General features: G+C 44.4%; 1 protein-coding gene across 4 annotated transcripts in view; it reads left to right on the top strand.

Moving 5' to 3' along the window:
* Window positions 1-19812, top strand: part of ttc28 (tetratricopeptide repeat domain 28) — a 530600-nt gene that overhangs the window by 150624 nt on the left and 360164 nt on the right. The window contains exons 1-2 of one of the 4 annotated variants that reach the window (XM_033043377.1): window positions 12030-12130; window positions 12187-12294. The exons of the other annotated variants lie outside the window; for them this stretch is intronic. Of the exons in view, the coding sequence (XP_032899268.1) occupies window positions 12268-12294 (27 nt within the window). The 5' untranslated portion in view covers window positions 12030-12130; window positions 12187-12267. Of the gene's footprint in view, window positions 1-12029; window positions 12131-12186; window positions 12295-19812 lie in introns of those variants that run through there. 4 annotated transcript variants of the gene reach the window in all.

The raw sequence follows: 19812 nt of genomic DNA, 5'->3' as shown, positions 1-19812 counted from the left end.
AGTCACTCGCATTCATCTTCTGCTACGTTTGTACGACTTTATGATTTATTTAATATTATTACTTTTACTTATCACCCTCCGCTTTGGCTTCTTAATGTTAAAATAGAACTGGAGTATTGAATGCGGCTCCTCCATTGTAACAAGTGCATTATAAACCATGTATCACAATCGCATGGCACAGTTTCTTGTTTTAAATCAAGGCTGCAATTTCTAAAGAAACCAAAAACAACAGGGAATTTTCAAATGAATTTACACCTACAATTTTTTTAGGCTTTTGCTGTTTAGATCCAGATGATGGTGAAGCTTTAAATTTAATGCTGGATGGTATGGCCTTGAGGTGAAAGGGGAGAGATTTAAGGGACCTCAGGTGCAACTTTTTCACTCAGAGGGCAATTCGTATCTGGAACAAGCTGCCAGAGGATGCTGTAGAAGCAGATCCAATCACTTATTTTTAGAGAAGTTTGGACAGCCATATGGATAGGAAGGTTTCCGAGGGATATGGGCCAAATGGAGGTAAATGGAGTAGCTTAGGTGGGGCATCGTGGTGGGCATGGACAATGTGGGCCAAAGGGCCTGTTTATGTGCTGTACAGTTCTGATTCTCTATGACTTTATATCTGGAGGATAATGTGCTATTCCAAACAAGCAATCGCTGCAAATAAATATTTCCAATGCAGTCGCTGTGTTTATAGAGGAGGTCAGGGAATGGCTATGCGGGAGTTCTAGGACTACCTTTCACCATCTAATTTAATTCCTCTTTTTTTCTCAATTGATGAATCTTTCTATGACCCATTTCCTATCCCCTAAGTATTGGCCAACGGGAGAATACTAGAGTCAATGAAAGCATATTTTTGTAGCACTATACACAGTGGCGAACTGGCCAGGGTGTCAGCTTGCCCGATGGCAAGTGGGCCCCTGATGAAGTGGGCCCCCTTTGTCTCCTGGCAACCAATACTTTTAGACCCAGTCTGCCACTGACTGTACAACCATGTTGGTGAATCAGGAGGATGGTTACGGCTTGGGAGGACATGGTGTGTTACAGCAAGCCCTTGCTTCAGCAGCACCAAGTAGCTCACTGCTGGCCTTTCTCCCTTTACATTGTTCCCTTCAAATCACTGCGAGAGGAAATGGTGATTTCACCCACTATGCGTGCTTTTAATAGTGGCCTGTGGTGTTTTAACCAACTCTGATATGGTAATATTGCTTTGCTTGTTTTCCATTGAATAAAACAGCATAGTTCATTGTATTCTAGTGGTATGCTTTTTTAAGGAAAAACAAATTAAGTTAAGGTAATCACTTCTGTAACAAAAATGTAAGTTTCCTTTTGGCCTGTGTCCCTGCCAGAGTAGAGTTTGCTTATACAAGATATCAATGCCAATTGAAAATAAATGAATTTCCTTTCCCTGGATCTCAGTGCCTCATCTATAGTTGTGAATCGTGTCGAGGTCTTTTCCAATATACTCCCCACATCTTTCGCAAGACTGGCCTGAAGCTAACATCCAGGAGAGTTTATGTGAGTGCCTCTGTTTCTGATTCTATTTTCTCCCTTTTATTATTCCCCGTAACCTTCCGAGGAACAGGCCGGAATCTCGCCATTGCTTTGACGCAGTGCATGACAGAGTGGGAACTTTGAGTTCAAACTCCTCTACAGGCACACTCCCACAACAATCTCATCTGCCAGTACTAACTTAAATAATTAGTCTCCTTGTATCCGTCCCAGAACTCAAAAGTGCACGAGCAGTTAGTATCCATAGTGATGTCCCAAAAAACACGGGTGTAAAACCGTTTGTAGAAAAATTAACTTTGTCTTGGACTGACTTCAAAGCAATTATCTAATCGCAAGGTTCAGGCAATGTTTCATGTAGTGCGACCTTGGCTTTTATGGTTGATGATATCATCTGAACACCTTTGTTAAATTATTGGTTTGTAATCGCTGGCAAGAACCGATTATTTTTGTAAGAAGGTGATTTAACACACGTAGAATTTCCAGTAAAATCTATCTGATATATGAAATCTTTTCATTGGTTAACTTTGTTAATGTCAAATATCTTCTATGAAATATTATTGTTCATCAATATTGATATTCACACCACCTGGCAGATACTGAAAGTGGGAAATTAAAATAATCCTGCAAGATTTAGTTTATTGAAGCTGAGCGAAGAATGTATTTTTGTAGAAAAGTTTCCATCATTAATAACGTGGCTGCAACAAAGTTCTGCTTTCATGTGTCAGGCGAGGGGAATTTTGCCAGCAGTAATTGTGAAAATTCAATTTACCTACAACCATCACAACTCTTTCTTCAAAGACTGGTGCTCTTTCTCACAATATTTTAAGACAATAATCAGCATAACACTTTTTAATCCAGCTAACCAGTTTTTAGAAGCATTGAAATTCATTGCATGAAAATAAACATAGTTATGGAGTATGTGAACAGAGAATGGTTTATAAAAGGTAATTCCTCTCCACTCACACATTAAAGCAGAACTTTAATGCAGCTGTATTAATGATGGAAACTTTAAAACAAATACTTAAAACTTTAAAAAAAAACATCCAGCTTCAATAAACTCAAAACTGCAGAACATTACAGATAAAGCTACTTTAATTTAAAAGATGATTTATTATCTATATGTAAAATAGAAATGTTATGATACTGTGAAATCATGTGTCGTATTTTCACTGGAGCACTTGAGGGACAAGTAGTTGTCGGACTCAAGCTTGTTTCTATGATTAGTGTTGTAACATTTACTATCAGAGAGATAAGTTTCTTCTTTGGTCCCCTCCCTGGCGTCTTGCTGAGATAGCATTACATGGCATTGTTACTCCTCCAGGACTGTTGGCCAGCGACCATTATTCATGTACAAGATTGGTGAGTGCTGCTGAAACATTCCGCTGCAAGGAACACCATTGCCCAGTCAAATGTATGGTCCGTTGATGTCAGAATGTCGATATCTCCTGCCTCCTCCCCACCTTGCAACTGATGTTAACATTTGTAAGCAAAGCTCAGAGTGAGATTAGCCAACTCAGCACAAAGTAAAACTCAAACTTGTGACCTTCTAGTGTGTTGTGGATGCCGGTTGTAAACGTAACCAAAGATCCTATAGATCCGCTATAGGATGTTTGAACGTAACCACTTCTCATCTGTCAGGGAAGCAGAACAAGATGTTAAGTGTCACTGCAGGTACATACAGTAGATAAGTAGGTGAATTAAAATCTCGACTGTAAAAGTTTGTACGGGAAAGAATATTTTCTTTGTGAGTTGGCAAATGGCTTTTGGATGTTGATTGATGGGAGAATGGGGAACCAGAGCTAATACGCTGGAAGGTTCAACGATGGCACAGATGGTAGTCAGCCTTCTTCCCAACCAAACAGATGGTGTCAGAATTGAATGCCAGACCTGTCAGTCTCGCGGTGACTTCCTACCACTGCTTGGATGTGAGCCTCACTATCGACGGTGTTGATAGATATGCCAGTCTGATCTACAAGGAGCATGCTTACCTTGCGATGACCACGGTAGCAGTGATGGTAGCGATGTAGAGTAATGCGAGCCAATTATAACCTTCCCATCCGAAGGAAAACTGTAAACAGTATCCGACAGCGTCTCTGCGGCATCACCGTGTAGAAACAATGTAAGCACCAGCTTATCAGCAAACTTGTCAGGCAGCTAGTTTATATTAATTAGAAATAGCAGCTATGGAAGAAATTCATTTTGCATGTGGTCAGTGACAGTTGGTCCTCCTGTGCAGTGGGGATCTCAGTGAGGTCAGTACAATCCAAAATTCCCGTCCTTCAGTGTCAGTGTCATTGTACGGGATATTTCGGGCTGGCAAATGAGACGGGGCATCTTGGTCAGCATGGGCTCTATGACTAAACGGCTGGTGAAAAAACTGAAGTGCCTTGTTAGCATTTGAAGATTTGTGCTGAGTAAACTGTTTTTTTTATTGCAAAATAGACTTTATTCAGGTAATAAATATATACAATATGTGAACCGTGCGAAAAATTCATCCAACATTTTCGGAGGCTATACAAATTGTTCAATACAGTCTATATACATTTCTCAAATTTCACAAATCTGTCCTCCACCCGTGCCACTCATGTGGCCCCCTGGCGTGGGATACCTTCCTTTATTTTGAGGGGTGTCTCCACCACACCCTGCCCCCCATGTCCAGCAGTGGAAGGACCCTAGACTGTGGTCTTCCCCCACCGAGCCTTGGCATTGGCTGCACCGAGCTTCAGTGCGTCCCTCAGCACGTACTCCTGCAGTCTGATGCGGGCCAGTCGGCAACATTCCCTGACGGACATCGCGCTCTGCTGCGTGGTGAACAACGCTCGGGCAGACCAAAGAGCGTCTTTCACTGAGTTGATGACCTTCCAGCAGGACTCGATGTCGGTCTCTGAATGTGTCCCTGGGAACAGTCCATAAATCACAGTATCCTCTGTGACGGAGCTGTTCGGGATAAAGCGTGCCAGGGACCCTTGCATACTTCTCCAGACTCTCTTTGCAAATCCACACTCTGCCAAGATTTGTGTTGAGTAAACAATCAAAGAACGATCATGGAAATTCCAGAGAGACTTGGATCACCATCGTTGCCATGTTGTGGAACATGGTGCATCCTCCTTTGGGAGAGAGTGGTTAGAGAACAGGACAACATCAAGACAAGGATGAAGAGTGATGATCATTCACCACTCAGTTGTTACTTCTTGCCGCAAGCCATATGCAATTGGCCAAATCCACGGAACCTCTGCACGAGTTACATTGAGTGGACTTCGGATACCTGGGGCATTATCATAGATGAAGCAATTGATTGGCCCCAGCCGCAAAGTTAGAGAGGTCCTCAAATCAACATAATCACCAGAGTGAGTTTATGCTGTTTTAATGATGCTGAAAGCCTGAACGAGTCATGTGTTTTAATGTCAAATGTCCTAAACAGAACAATGAAATTCTTACTTGCAGCAGCGCAACAGAATATGTAAACATAGTACTGTAAACAAAATGATAGATGATAAATGAGCCTGATGGCTATTAGTTATTTAGGGACAAGTTCATTGACATAGGCAATTTAAATAATTTTGAAAATAATTCAAATTTAGCAAGAAATTGATTGCTTTACAACAGACCAGTTAACTGCAGGGTGACATTGTTTCATGATCATGTTCAATTGCTTAAAATTGTTTTACTCACAGGAGGAGGAAGAGACATGGACCCGGGCTGTTTATTTTGTGAACACACTCCTTTACAGCTGCCCAAATAAATCAGCAGCAGCTTCCTGCTCTTCCACTGTAACCAGTAAGCCAGTCAGTTGAAAGAGATTCTAAACCCTCTTGCTTATTGCATTAGTTCATGGCAGATTTTGGATTTCGAGATTTGTATAAAGGAATTTAGGCTGAAATCAAGGAAGATCTGTTTTAATAACCGGTGAAAACTCTCCCGAGAAATGCTATTTAAAATACTAATTGATAAAATAAAGTACATAATAATAATCAGTTGAAAGCATCGCATTTGTTCCAGCAATTTAATCACATTGCAGTTTTTTTCCATGCAGCATGCGATGAAATTGTAGGAAAAATGGGATCATTAAATCTAATCAAAAGCTACCATGTAATGAGTTCTGATCGTGTAATCCATGTACACACACAAACACACAGAGACCACGGAGGTGTCTGCAGTCTTCGGGCAGTGTACCATTCATATCCCCTTCCATGAATCTAATTCATGTATATGCAGTGAACTCCGGAAGTGTGCTTTGTACAGTCAAGCAGGTCAAGCAGCAGGGAAACACCCGGCACCTGTGCTTTTCCAAAGAATCATCATTTCCCTCAAAGCGCTCTCCTTCACATTGGCAAGTCCAAGTGCAGATTAAGCAATTGATTTGCCGTACACCTGCACTCCATCCACCGAGGTCTGCTGGATCTCCCAGTCGCTCACAATTTTAACTCCCCTTCCCATTCCCACGCTGTCAGTTTCTGTCCTGGGCCTCCTCCATTGTCAGCGTGAGGCCGCAGCACCTCATATTCCGCTTGGATAGCTCACAACAAGAAGGGTCTCGACCCGAAAAATCACCCATTCCTTCTCTCCAGAGATGCTGCCTGTCCCCGCGGAGTTACTCCAGCTTTTTGTGACTATCCAGCGGCATGCATGTCGAATTCTCCAATATGCCTCCGAATACTGGAATATTCCCCGATGCGGTACTTCCTGCCCTAGGTTTGGATAGCTTCATCAATGCTTCTCCATGGGTTGCAGCTGGAATAGATGTACGCGATTCCCGGTTTGCGTTCAATGCACTGTCTATCGTTTGAATACAATTAATGAAGATGATTCAGCCAGTAAGCATATTTCAGCATGGGATGAGGGTGAGGTGAGAGGGTAACAGGGAGAGGGGTTTGGGCGGAGATGCATGGTGGGGAGATGGGGAAGGAGATACCTTCCTTTACAGGATGAACATGAGGAAATTTGTGCTAAAATAACCAAATGCCTTTCATTCTGATTTACAAAGCACCTATTGCATGGAAATTAGTTTAAAACACACCATCTGACTAGCTTGTCGTTCTGCGCTGTTTTCTTGCCTGCATATGGTGTCACGACTGTAGATAAGTAGGTGCCAGGTCTAAATTATTCAACCAGCAAGCACTAGCATCTAGACAGTAAAGTCTTTGGCTCTGTTTTCATAAGGCTTGCACAATCTTGCAAACCTAATGGTGTGTGACATCCTGTTCAGAAATAGGCAGATTTGAGAAGTTTGTTGAACAATCCTTTTGTTATAATTATATTCCCCAGTCACACGAGGACAACAATTAAATACTCTTTGGACTTTAAGGGACATGCTTAATCATGCTTGTTGCAAAAACATATTTTAGAAAAGCAGATGGTACCAACTAAACTCATGAAGCATACTACAATCTGCTTGAATGTTAAAACCCTTTGTGAGTGCGGGCTTGGGTCAGTAGATCCCTATTCTCCGAGTCGGAAGTTTTAGATTAAGCACAAATCTGATGCGGCTGATGCTTTTGAGCAGCATTAATGGATATTTAAACCAGTGTGGTTTTGGATGTGAAATTATGTTTTATTTCATTTACAGTCACGTTTTCAAAGCTGAACATTAAGAATACAATGCTTTAAGATTTCTGTAATTGGTCTTTGTCTGACAATTATCAACAGTGATATTGTCAGAGCAACCCTACATATTCATCTGTGCTTAAGTAAAAAATGTCTTTGTTAAAATAGCGAGAAAAAAGGTTTGTGAAAACACCTTGGGCACCATGTGCCCTAGCCTTTTGCTCTAATCAAATGCGGGGAGCTTGTCAAAACCTTCCGAAAGCCCATGTACAGGACGGCGCCTTGCCCTACATCATTTTCCTTTATAATCAGCTCAGAAATCTCAGGCAGATTTGTGAGGCAGAGTTTTCCCTGCACAAACCACACTGACTCCCCATAATCAATCTCTGCTTCTCGAAGGGATCATACTTCCTGTCTCCAAGATTTTTTTCCCATAGTTTCCCTGCCGCTGATGTAAAGCTGATGGGCCTGTGGTTTCCTGGTTTATCCCCACCACTCTTCCAGAATATGGGAGTAGTGTTTGCTACCCTCTAGTCTTGCAGTCCCTCACCGTAGATGACGTAGCAGTCTCTGGCCGAGACCCAGGAATCTCCTGCCTTGTTTCCCGACAGCCCCTGCGATCGATTTCATCAGGCTCTGGGGATTTGTCCATGGTAGTGTGCATCTACAGACCTTACACTTCCTCTTTCTTGAAGCACATCATTCACTTAGCCTTGGAGGTTCAGAAAGCTTTCTCCCCCTTGTAATGGGCTAGTATCATTGTGAAAGGATGTGCAGGCAAGTGTAAAAAATCTGCCCGTCTGCACCGGATAAGTGGTGACATGGTTGAGTGTGGGCCTGTGGCCGTAGATGGAGTGGGCAGTATTGGAGAAGGTCAGCACAATCGAAACATAGGAAATAGGTGCAGTAGTAGGCCATTCGGCCCTTTGAGCCTGCACCGCCATTCAATATGATCATGGCTGATCATCCAACTTAGTATCCTGTACCTGCCTTCTCTCCATACCCCCTGACCCCTTTAGCCACAAGGGCCACATACATCTAACTCCCTCTTAAGTATAGCCAATTAACTGGCCTCAACTATCTTCTGTGGCAGAGAGTTCCAGAGATTTACCACTCTCTGTGTGAAAAATGTTTTTCTCATCTCGGTCCTAAAGGATTTCCCCTTTATCGTTAAACTGTGATCCCTTGTCCTGGACTTCCCCAACATCGGGAAATATCTTCCTGCATCTAGCCTGTCCAACCCCTTAAGAATTTTGTAAGTTTCTATAAGATCCCCCCTCAATCTTCTAAATTCTAGCGAGTACAAGCAATAGTGAGTGATGAGAGACACAAAATGCCGGAGTAACTCAGCGGGACAGGCAGCATCTCTGGATAGAAGGAATTGGTGACGTCTTCCATTCCTTCTACCCAGAGATGTTGCCTGTCCCGCTGAGTTACCCCAGCATTTTGTGTCTATCTTCAGTGTACACCAGCATCTGCAGCTCCTTCCTACACATGGCTAGTGATGAGAGATGTCCGCAAAAGGCAAACTTGGCAAGTTGAGCACACTGTTTCAAGGTGGGCTCAGTGAGTGGAAAGTTGGTTTGCAACCTTGGGAGGGTCACTTGTTTTTGGATCAGCATTTGATTTTGAAGCATCCATCTGTTTGACGTTATTTTACATGTACATATCATGTGAATTTAAATGCCAGTGAAAGAAGTACACTCAAGATGGTTGAACCAAATCCTGTGTTCGGTTTATATAGGTCTGAGTCATAGTTTAACAATGTGGAGACACAAGAAACTGCAATGCTGGTTTAAAGAAAAAGACCCAAAGTGCTGCAGTAACTCAGTGGATCAGGCAACATCTCTGGAGAACACGGATAGGAGACGTTTCGGATCGGGACTCTTCAGACTGAAGAAGGGTCTTGTCACCAATCCATGTTCTCCAGAGATGCCGTTTGACCCACTGAGTTACTCCAGCACTTTGTGTCTTTTTTTCAACAAATGCGGAGTTGTTTGCTGGTAAAAGCATAGCTGCGTTGGAGATAACATTAAATCCTAAACTGCTTGACTCACTAGTTATGGTGATTAAACTAATATTCAAAAGTCATTTACAAACTCTGACCAGAGAGTTGGAAACCAATGTCAAGTTCTGAATGTTTCCTGAAGGGATCTACAGGGGGCGCTACCTCATAAAGGCAGTCAGTATCATCAAAGACCCGCACCACCCTGGCCACGCTCTCATCTCGCTGCTACCATCGGGGAGAAGGTACAGGAGGAGCCTGAAAACCGTGACCTTCAGGTTCGAGAACAACTTCTTCCCAACAACCAACAACACTAACCACTACCTCAGCGATAATGAGCTGCCGTGGACTGTGTCCTTTTGGACTTCAGTTTGTACGACTGTTATTAATTTATTGTATATGGATTATTATATATTTACCTGTGTGTTGGTGCATTAACGAGCCTGTTAAGCTGGAGCAAGGAAGAAATTCACTGTTCCGTTCCCATACCTGACAATTAAACAGTCCTGAATTGACTCTTCACTCTTGAACCCTGTGTCATCAGTGCAAGGCCAAGCATACAATATTAGCAGAAACAATATTTATCATTATTCATGAACACAAATAACACTGCTTCAGGTTAATAAATACAGCAGCGAATGTATAAACATATGATGACTTTGGGGATCTCAGTTCCAACTGCCAACAGTCAGTTATCCAAAGGGAAATAATAATCTGTTAATATAAAGCAACATTACTGCTAATAAATCAGGAACTACAGACAAGATCTAACTTTGCGGTGACAGTCAACATGATGCATAACGGCCATAAATTGAATAGCTTTTTGATCACCAAGGATCATCTCACCAGCCACTGGAGCATTATGGACATTGGGCTGAAGACCACGTGCCCCTGAGGAGATGGATGGTGGGGAAAGCGCAATGGGTTGTATTATATCTCCTCATTTGTCTTCCTGGCAGAATATCAACGACTTTCACTGTAATTAAACTGGTGGCATGTTAGGAAGGTTTCATTGCTTTCTGGATGATGTGGGTAAGCCATCGGTAGTTGTCCACAGTAGTAGGCGCCTGCCTTCTCCTTAGACTCCGGTGGGATCAGTGGTGGGGTCAGTGTGCGGCTCTCACTGTTGAACCGTTTGAAATGTTTAAATCTATCCGGGGTCTGGCCAAAGGCGAGGGCATTATTTCATCACATACTGGCCTGTGGGCTGTGGCAAGGCTTTGAATTGTTGGACTTGTTAATCGCAGCAGCCTCAATCTCTTTCTTGCATCCATATTGTCGATGTCATTGGTCTGGTTTAGTTGTCAGACTGATGTTTTTGCAATGAAGGAGTCGGATGTGGCAGTGCCATGAAAACGTCAGATAAACCATTTTCTCTTTGAGATAGTTCTCACTTGACATTTGTGTTATGTAAATGTTAGCTCAATTTGTGATGTTGCCCTATTCTTGGAGTGAGATGGTTTAAAATACCGCACAACCATTGCCAGTGACAATAAAAGTTTATTTTGCATAGAAATCTCTAATATTTGACGATTGGTTTTTAGAAGTATAGGTGCTGTCATTTTGGAGAGCAAAAATCTGTTGTCAGATGTTAATCTAAAAACCTTGTGATGGTATGAACTTATATTGTGATACTGATATTATTCCCCAATTGCCAAGAGAAAGGGATTTAAGTTAGAAAAAAACAACTAAAAACACTAGAATACATAGAGCATAGAAACAGAAAAATATGTGCAGAAGTAGGCCATTCGGCCCTTCGAGCCAGCACTTCCATTCAATATGGTCATGGCCGATCATCTAAAATCAGTACCCTGTACCTGCTTTATCCCCCATATCCCTTGATTCCTTTAGCCTTAAAAGCTAAATCTAACTCTCTTGAAAACATCCAGTGAAATGGCCTCCACTGCCTTCTGTGGCAGAGAATTCCATAGATTCACAACTCTGGGTAAAAAAGTTTTTCCTCATCTCAGTCCTAAATGGCCTACCCCTGTGACCCCCCTGGTTCTGGATTCCCCCAACATCAGGATCATTTTTCCTAGCCTGTCCAATCCCGTAAGAATTTTACATGTTTCTATGGGATCTCCTCTCAACCTTCTAAATTCCAGTGTCAGCAGTCAGGCAACACCTCTGGATGTCAGTCTGAAGAAAGGTCCCGACCCAATACGTCACCTATCCATGTTCTCCGGGGATGCAGCCTGACCTGTTGAGTTACTCCAGTATTTTGTGTATTTCTTTGGCATAAACCAGCATCTGCAGTTCCTTGTTATTACATCTCTGGAGAACATGGATAGGAGACGTTTTGGTTTGGGACCCTTCCTTCTATTTGGGACATGCTTCACCCATTTTCCTTTTCTTCAGAGATGCTGCCTGACCCGCTGAGTTACTCCAGCTTTTTGTGTCTATCTCCTGAACATTTTAGTTTGTTTGTTCAGTGAATCCACCACGGTCCAGTAAGTTGTATTTTACTGGTGGTTACCCGTTACATCTAAGTTGGGGCTACTGCATGATTCTGGCTGATTATGTACATTATTGGGGGTGTCCTGTCAGTCAGTTAAACCCTCAATATTGAAGCAGTGAATTCAGACTGCCATTTACTGAGTAGCTGGCGAGAATATGACTTTTCCATTCAAACTCTCCATCACAGGGGCATTGTAGAGAGGGAACATGCCTGGGCATTGACTGGGTGGGGCATTCCTGTCGTGTGGAGACACCAGAAGTGACTACTTGGCAAGTCTGCCCCCTCTTCCCCCCCAACCGTTCCCTATTTACCCCCCTCCTGTGGATACCTCCCCTCCCCTCCCCTCTATCTCTGTCTCTCCCTCCCCTCCCCTCCCGGGTACCAGCGGAACGAGCAGCGATGGCGGGAGCGCGCCTGGCTGTGTTGACGGGGGCGCGCCTCCCCCTGCGCGCCCCCGCCTGCAGTGGAGGCTGCGCTGGCCGGCACTGCGCTCTCGGAGCGGAGCAGCGCGGCGGCGGAGGGACGGCTCCGGCTCCGGCTCGCACACCCGCAGCGGGGAAAGGGAGCGGGCCGGCTCCGGCTCCCGGACCATGTGTGGCCCCCGGCCCTGAGGTCCCTGCCCTGCCAGTCCTGCCCCGTCCCGTCCCGGACAGGACCGGACCCTCCTGCACCGCGCTGTGGGACGGCGGCTGCTGACAGCATGTGGACACCCTGCACACACTCTTGATGCTCCCCGCAACCCGCCCGTCCAAATATGATGAAATGGCAGCCCCGGAAGAAGGTGAGAGCGGGGGACAAGAGGGGGAGAGGGAGCAGAGAGGGGGGAGAGAGACAGGAGAGGGAGAGAGAGACAGGAGAGGGGGAGAGAGACAGGACAGGAGGGAGAGAGACAGGACAGGGAGAGAGACAGGGCAGGGGGGGGAGAGACAGGACGGGGAGAGAGACAGGAGAGGGGGAGAGAGACAGGAGAGGGGGAGAGGAGTAGATAGGAGATGAGTGAGAGGTAGAGACAAGGGAGATGGGAAGACAGGGGAGAGGGAGTGAGAGAGAGTGACAGGACGGGGACGGGGTACAGGCAGGGGGTGAGCAGGGAGAAGGGAAGACTGGGTAGAGTGTGGGAGAGTGGGAGAGTGAGGTGACGGGGAGAGAGGGGTTGGAGAGTGGGGGGGGTCACCCAGTTTCCGTGTGGGACAGTGCCTGTCACTCTCCCCAAGCGGTGCTCCTGCCGGGGACGATGCTGTCTTCGCGTTGTCACTCTGAACGTTTTGTACTCTTGTGATCTATTGCTGCGGAAAACTTTTTTTTTGTGCCTTTTAAAAAAAAAAAAAAAAAACCCCGTATTGCCATTCTGCGTGAGAATGTGCCGGCGCGGAGCGAGCAGCGGTGTAACTGTGTACACCCAGCCTGTCCACACTGACTGTGCGTGTCAGTATTGGAGTCGCCGGCACGCAGCCGGCTGCTGTGGCCGGACTGACCGACAATTGTTACAGAGTCTGGTGTCTGTAAATGACCCGGGATGGATGCCAGTGTGATCAAAACTGCAGGCGACAAGACAGTCAGTGGCGAAGCCCAGGTCTAGGTGGGAGAGTTGCCCAGTCTGTGGCAGTTAGTGCTGCCTGCAGGCAGTGTTGCTGCCAATGTCCAGCCCAATTCCCCCTCCCCTCCCCACCCCCAAAAACTCAGAGTACAATTATTGTTATGTCGTTCCTTTTATTCACTATGTGTCACGATTTATGCACTGGTTGTGCCTGTTGTAAGTGGACGCGATATGCGTGTAGATGGTGTTGAGGATACAGACACGTCTGACAGTTTTATGTGCAATGTGCAGGAAGGAACTGCGAATGCTGGTTTACACCAAAGAGAGACACAAAATGCTGGAGTAATTCAGCGGGACAGGCAGCATCTCTGGAGAGAGAGAGAGGGAGAGAACAATTCCTTCCCTCCAGAGATACTACCTGTCCCGCTGAGTTACTCCAGCATTTTGTGTCTGTCTTCAGTATTATGTGCAAAGCTGTTTTTTAAATGGACTGACATAAATGCAGCATTTTCTATTGGACGCGGGCTCAGCATGTAGAAGGCGATTGCCAAGGAATTGCACAGACAGTTCCGTGTGTTCCCACTGGAGGGCGTGTGCATTTGTGTCGACCAGGGTCGGCTAAAGTACAATTTTATTTAAAAAAACCCCCAAATTGTAAGAAGATGCAGGGTCTCTTAAAATGTTTAACGACACTATGTGCAGTCCATTGAAATACATTTAAGGTGGGGTAGGCGGTGATAAGTCAGATGGGCCCAATTTGCTTATTGTGTGGTTCAATGTTTTAGCAGTGATTAGCTCTGGATGTTGATGACTAGAAATGTGGCCAAATTTGCCAACTATTGTTACATAGGTGTGAAGTAATCGGCAGTGTTTATTTGATTATGAGCTCCGTTTGTGTTGGTGTTTATTTGCGGGGGCTCTAATTGAGTAAAAAAAAGGCCAGGCTGTGATTACACATTAGTACTGGAGCACGCCCATAATTTCTAGATCTGGTTGGAAAGTCTTTATTGTGCCTTGTTGTGTTTAGTCACTGAGCCATGTTTCACAAATTGTCTTCAACAAATGGAACAACGAGTAATGTGTGTTCTGCCACTTAGAGTATCAGTAACACTCGAATTCCCCATTATAGTGGAAGAAATAAGTAGCAATTGTAGTGAGAAATGGGGGGATAAAGAGAGAGAGAGAAAGAGAGAGATGAAATGTATTTCACTACTTATGCAAAGCATTCAATAGACAAAATGATTATCTGGTTCCTATCTTTCTATCCCATTCAGCCCAACATTAAATTATCTTGCCAGTTCATCAGTCATAGGAGCAGAATTAGGCCATTCGGCCCATTGAGTCTACTCTGCCATTCAATCGTGGCTGATTTATATTTCCCTCCTAACCCCCTTCTCCTGTCTTCTCCTCGTAGCTAGTGAGAGTCATTTAAAATTCTTGGCATAATTTACAATTTTCAAGCATTGTGACTCTTGGCATTTTGCCTACTAAATGCTGTTTTTTAAAAAAGAAAAAGAAAATAAAACAAGAAAAGGTGTTCCAAAGGGTGAAGATCAGAAGGTTAGTGTGACGTGGTTAATAGAGATCAGCTGTTGGACGAGGTTTGGCATGTTTACTGTGGTTGGGAATGGCTGGTTGTTCAGTATTCAGGTTCAGACCCTGTTATTGAAAAGTGACTCTTGGGAGCGACGAGATGCCGAGCTTAAATTTACGATGCAGCGTTAAAAATTAGTCAAGAATGGGGAGCTTTGAATGAACTTCACTGCTTTCAGACCTAAAGATTGATGGTGTCCTTCCTTCCTTCCTTCCTTCCTGTGGAAAAGGTGCTGCAATTTAAATGTTAAAACGCACACGCGATCTTTGGTTAATTTATTAATAAATTCAGCGTTGGCTACATATTGTGGCAGAAAACAACAACTTGCATTGATAAAGTGCTTGGAATGTGGAAAGAAAAATGTCCCAGGCACTTCACAGCGATGTGGGGAAAACAGATGTAGAAGCAAAGAGTGAGTGTAATAGATCGGCTGGAGAGAGGTTGGAGAAGTGGGGAGGGTCAGTGGGTTTAGGAAGAGGTTTACACTGTTCCCAGTGGTGGGCTGAAGGGAGATGCAGCAGGAAAGCATGGGGAGATTTGGTGAGAGAGGTTGCAGATACTGAGCCAGGGAACGGGGTTGTAACAATCGAAAGAGAAAAAAATAGATTAAAATTTTAAGTCATGCAGCATGGAAATGGGGCCCTTCAGCCCAACATGTTCATACTGACCAAGATGCCCCCATCTAAAATGGGCCATGTATTTGGCCCGTATCCCTCTAACCTTTCCTATCTATGTACCCTTCTAAATGTCTTAAATGCTGTTTAAATGTTGCTACCTCAACGACCCCTTCTGGCAACTCGTTCCATATACCCATCACCTTCTACGTGGAAAAAAATGCCCCTCGGGTTCCATTAAATCTGTCCCCTTTCACTTAAACCTGTGTCCTCTGGTTCTTGATTTCCTCTACTCTGGGCAAAAAGATTCTGTGCGTTCACCCTATCTATTCCCCTCATAATTGTATACACCTCTATACAATCACCTCTCATCCTCCTGCACTCCAAGGAATAAATTCCTGGCCTGCCGAACCTCTCCCTACAGCTCCGGGCCCCGCGAGTCTTGACATCGTCCTCGTAGGATGGTGGATCAGGTGCCAGTGTGGGTCAGCTTGAATGGATGTGGGGCAGGGCTGAGGGGTCAAATTGCATTAGTTGCAAGACTGGCAATTTTTACATTTACCTGAAATTTAAACTGAAGTCCAAATTTCTGCTTGTAATAAATGCCACAGGGCGAAGATTACTCTGGGATTTATTTGTCATTCCTGTCATTATTTTCCTTATAGCAAAAAACTTTATTTAAATTTAACAGAAGGGTAGATTGTGTTCCATTGGCACGTAGCCACTGGATATTTCTGCTGCAGTGAGGAATTATATGCCCCTCATGGATACATAATCATCCACTTTGAAAATTTATTTCAAAAATGTCAAATCAATTTTCCTCCATGCAATCACAGTTTCACTCGGAGGAGACCAGTGAGTCCAGCGCGTTGCTGCTGGCCCTGTGGAACCTTACTGTTAGTCCCATGCCTCTGCTCTTTGCCCAGATCCCTGAGAGTTATTTTCCTTCAAATGCATCTCCAGTTGCTGCTTGAAAGCAGTGTTTAGAGTTTTTGAGGCACTGCATGGAAACAGGCTCTTCAGCTCATCAAGTCCACTCCGACCACTGATCACTTGTTCACACGACTTCTATATTATCCCACTTTCTCATCCGCTCCCTACACACTAGGGGCAATTTACAGACGGCCAGCTAACCTTCAAACCCATATGTCTTTAGGATATGTGAGGAAACCGGAGCACCTGGACGAAACCCACGTGGTTACAGAGAGAACGTGCAAACTCCACACAGACACACCCGAGATCAGGATCGAACCCGGGTCTCTGGTGCTGTGAGGCAGCGGCTCTACCACTGCACCACTCGGTGCCTGTTTCCATCACTCTTCCAGGTAGTGGGGCCCACGACATAGCCAGCGGTCAAATTTAAAACAGCATGACTTGAATCTGTTATCACTTTGGATTTGTGTCCCACATTCCTTCCTAACAGGAAGAGTGTCTGTCTAATTACAGAAGCCTGTTGTGGCTTTTCACCTCTATCAAGCATCTCAAACTTGTCCTAAGGTGAACAGTCACTGTTATCCAGTCTAAACCTGGAACTGAAATCCTCCTTGGAACCAGAATCGGTACCCTGTTCCTGCTTTCTCCCCATATCCCGTGATGCTGGATGCTAATGATTCGGGGGAGATAATTAGGCTGACAACTCGGAGAGAGTGACAGAATCGAGGGAGCTAGTGATGGGATTTGTTGGATGGAAGCTGTTTTCAGATAATTCCACGAAGCAGCATTGGTTCCCATTGCAGTGTTGGTTGAGGGATTATAGAATAAAATGGTTGGATTTTCTCCTTGTCTTTTCTGCTGCTGCCATCCTGTATTTGGAAACGGTGAAGGTTCGGCAACTCTTCATCTCTTGGGCTTATTGAGTAAGAGTAGTGTATGAAGGAACTGCAGATGCTGGTTCAAACCGAAGATAGACACAAAATGCTGGAGTAACCCAGCAGGCCAGACAGGCAGAGATTCCTTCTCTCCAGAGATGCTGCCTGTCCCGCTGAGTTACTCCAGCATTGTGTGTCGCGTATAAATTGTCAAATAATTAATTGCATCGTGTCAGCCAAGTGCTGGGCAATCTAGTTTCCTTATTGTAGGGTGAACGTGCAAATTTCTTGTTAATTAATAGTTCCTATTTGATTATAAGTAATGAAAGCCTGACAGAGTAACTTAATCAAATGATTTTATAAACAATAGTCCTGAAATAATTAGAAAAGTATTCACATTGAAGAATTTGCATCGTGTGAAGGTGGGTTGCTCTATAATCAATTATTTAATTTAAAAAAATTGTTAATGTGTGTATCTTTCATTCAGTTTTGCATTACTGTTGAATGTGCAGATGGTGTAACTGTGGTTGTCATATATGTCCATATATTTTTCAGAATGTCACGCTGGATGATTCATGGTTACATTTCACCCTTGTCAAAAACTCCGAAATTCCCGACGATTTAGTACGTGTATGTTTTTACTCCTGATTATTTACACAGCCTTCGGTCTTGCCCTCTAAATTGATCGCTCTACATCGAGTGAAGATGCATATAGTTTAATCATGACATGTAACAACTGTGCGGTGATGTCAAGTCCCAAAGATCTCCTATCTCTGTTTGCTTAGTAAAATTTAATAATACCATTTAAACATCGTTAGTTTGACAGAGCTGTATTTTTAACGTTAGACATGTTCACAGCTCCAAGCACTGACTGCAGCTCGCTGCCCACAGCTGGAAGTGGAGTTCAGAAGACCGGGACAGGGAGCTGGAGAGGAACTCTGAGGTCAGGCTGCACCAGGGAAGGCAAAAGTGGCCAGATAATGTTTTGAATTCAGACCCTGCATCAGGATGCCAGCTGACCCACTGAGTTCTAGCTTTCTGGTCTCTTGGTTCCAGTTTCCAGAATCTTCCGTCTCTTTTGTCTTTGAAGAAATGGGAGAGAATAAACCGATCTTGGCATTGCAGCCTGTAATATTTAGCGAGGATTTTTTGAAACAGTTGTTATATCTCATCCATCCCTGTTGTTTGTTGCACCTCAGCGAACAGTATGTAGCTTTTGACCATTGACGTGTGGTGCTAAGGGCAAGGCACTATGCCGGTAAAACCAGACCACTCTTTGACTTTGAGAAATACAGTAAAGGGGAATAACAAAGAGAACTGCAGTCTTTACCCCTGCCATCTTTTGCCTCGTGTTGAAGTGATGGGGATTAAAGGAATTGCAGATTGCTGGTGTGAAATCGACCCACATCAGTGACCAGCTCACACCATACCTGGGCATTTGCTGATGTTTGCCTGTGTAGTAACTGGAGCTTCACTCTATTCCTGGTATATTTTTTATAATTTGTACAATCTATGACACCCTTGCAATGCAAATAAACAAAGAGCTCGGTTGCAATGTTCTGACTTCATTCACTGACATTGGGCGGATCCTTGTCCCAAAATGGAGATCAAGACCGAAGCAGAAGTTTTGATGCCAAAACACTGGAAGTAACCCTTGTGTATTTCCCCACGTCCAAGGCGTTCCATGGCGAAAGGGTTTGCATGCCTTGCGCTACATCAGGCCAGTATAAGTGCTTCTCAGTTGATTGAAGACGTGAAGGAGACCGGTGCCGACAACTCTTGTGCAGCTTATTCACTTTATTCTCCTTGAAATCAACCCTCAATGTGTAGAGGACATGTCGGTACAAAGTGAGACTTGTTGCCATCTTTTCTTGCTTGGATTTGTTAGGATTTCCGAGATAATGGAGTGCAGTTTTGTGCAGCTACACAGTGACAACTTTAGAACATGCAAAATGGAAGCCCATCATGCGTGCAGCACCTTTCAGGGAGGTTGTGGCTGATCCAGCACCTCATCTCAATTCTCCTCGGTTCACAGCACGCCCCTCTCCTCTGCTGACGTGACATTGGTGTCCGGAATTCGGATGACGCCAGATGCAGTGAAGCCAAGAGGAGAGTGAAGCATATCAGGTGCCTGACACTTGGACAGGCTACTGATAATAAATTTCCGAGTTTTTGACAAGGATGGAATTTAGCCGTGAATACATGAATACTCTGCAGGCCAAACATTGGGTTGTACCTTGCTAACTGCAACATGGAAGGAAGCCATTTCAATCTATCAAGTCCTTGCTGGCTCCCAACAGAGCAGGATTTTAATTGTGTAGGAAAGAACTGCAGATGCTGGTTTAAATATTAAATGTACCTGTTCTTCACTGTACTTGTGTAATTCAATGATAAACTCAATGACATGACAGACCTATCTGTCCCATTCCCCCCCTTACCTCCCTGTAACCTGTCCCTGTAACCCTGCATCTCAGTTCCTTGTCAACTCCTCATTCATTCATTTACCACCTGCTCACAATGAATGGCCAATTAACCCACCGGCTCATCTTGGGGTGTGGTTTGAAACCATTCACCCACACTATCACGTGGAGATCGCGCAAACTCCACGCAGGCAGCACCCGAGGTCGGGATTGAGCTCAATCTGGTGCTGTGCACGGCCATGGTACCCGATACATTTTGCAAAGCGGATGAAAGCCGAGATTGTTTCTTCTTCTGCCGCCTCCGCCCCTTCCCCAGGCCACACCCT

The sequence above is a fragment of the Amblyraja radiata genome, chromosome 25 (genome assembly GCF_010909765.2).
Source record: "Amblyraja radiata isolate CabotCenter1 chromosome 25, sAmbRad1.1.pri, whole genome shotgun sequence".
NCBI lineage: Eukaryota > Metazoa > Chordata > Chondrichthyes > Rajiformes > Rajidae > Amblyraja > Amblyraja radiata.
Note: the sequence above shows the minus strand (reverse complement) of the source record. Positions and strands in the feature narration are given on the sequence as shown.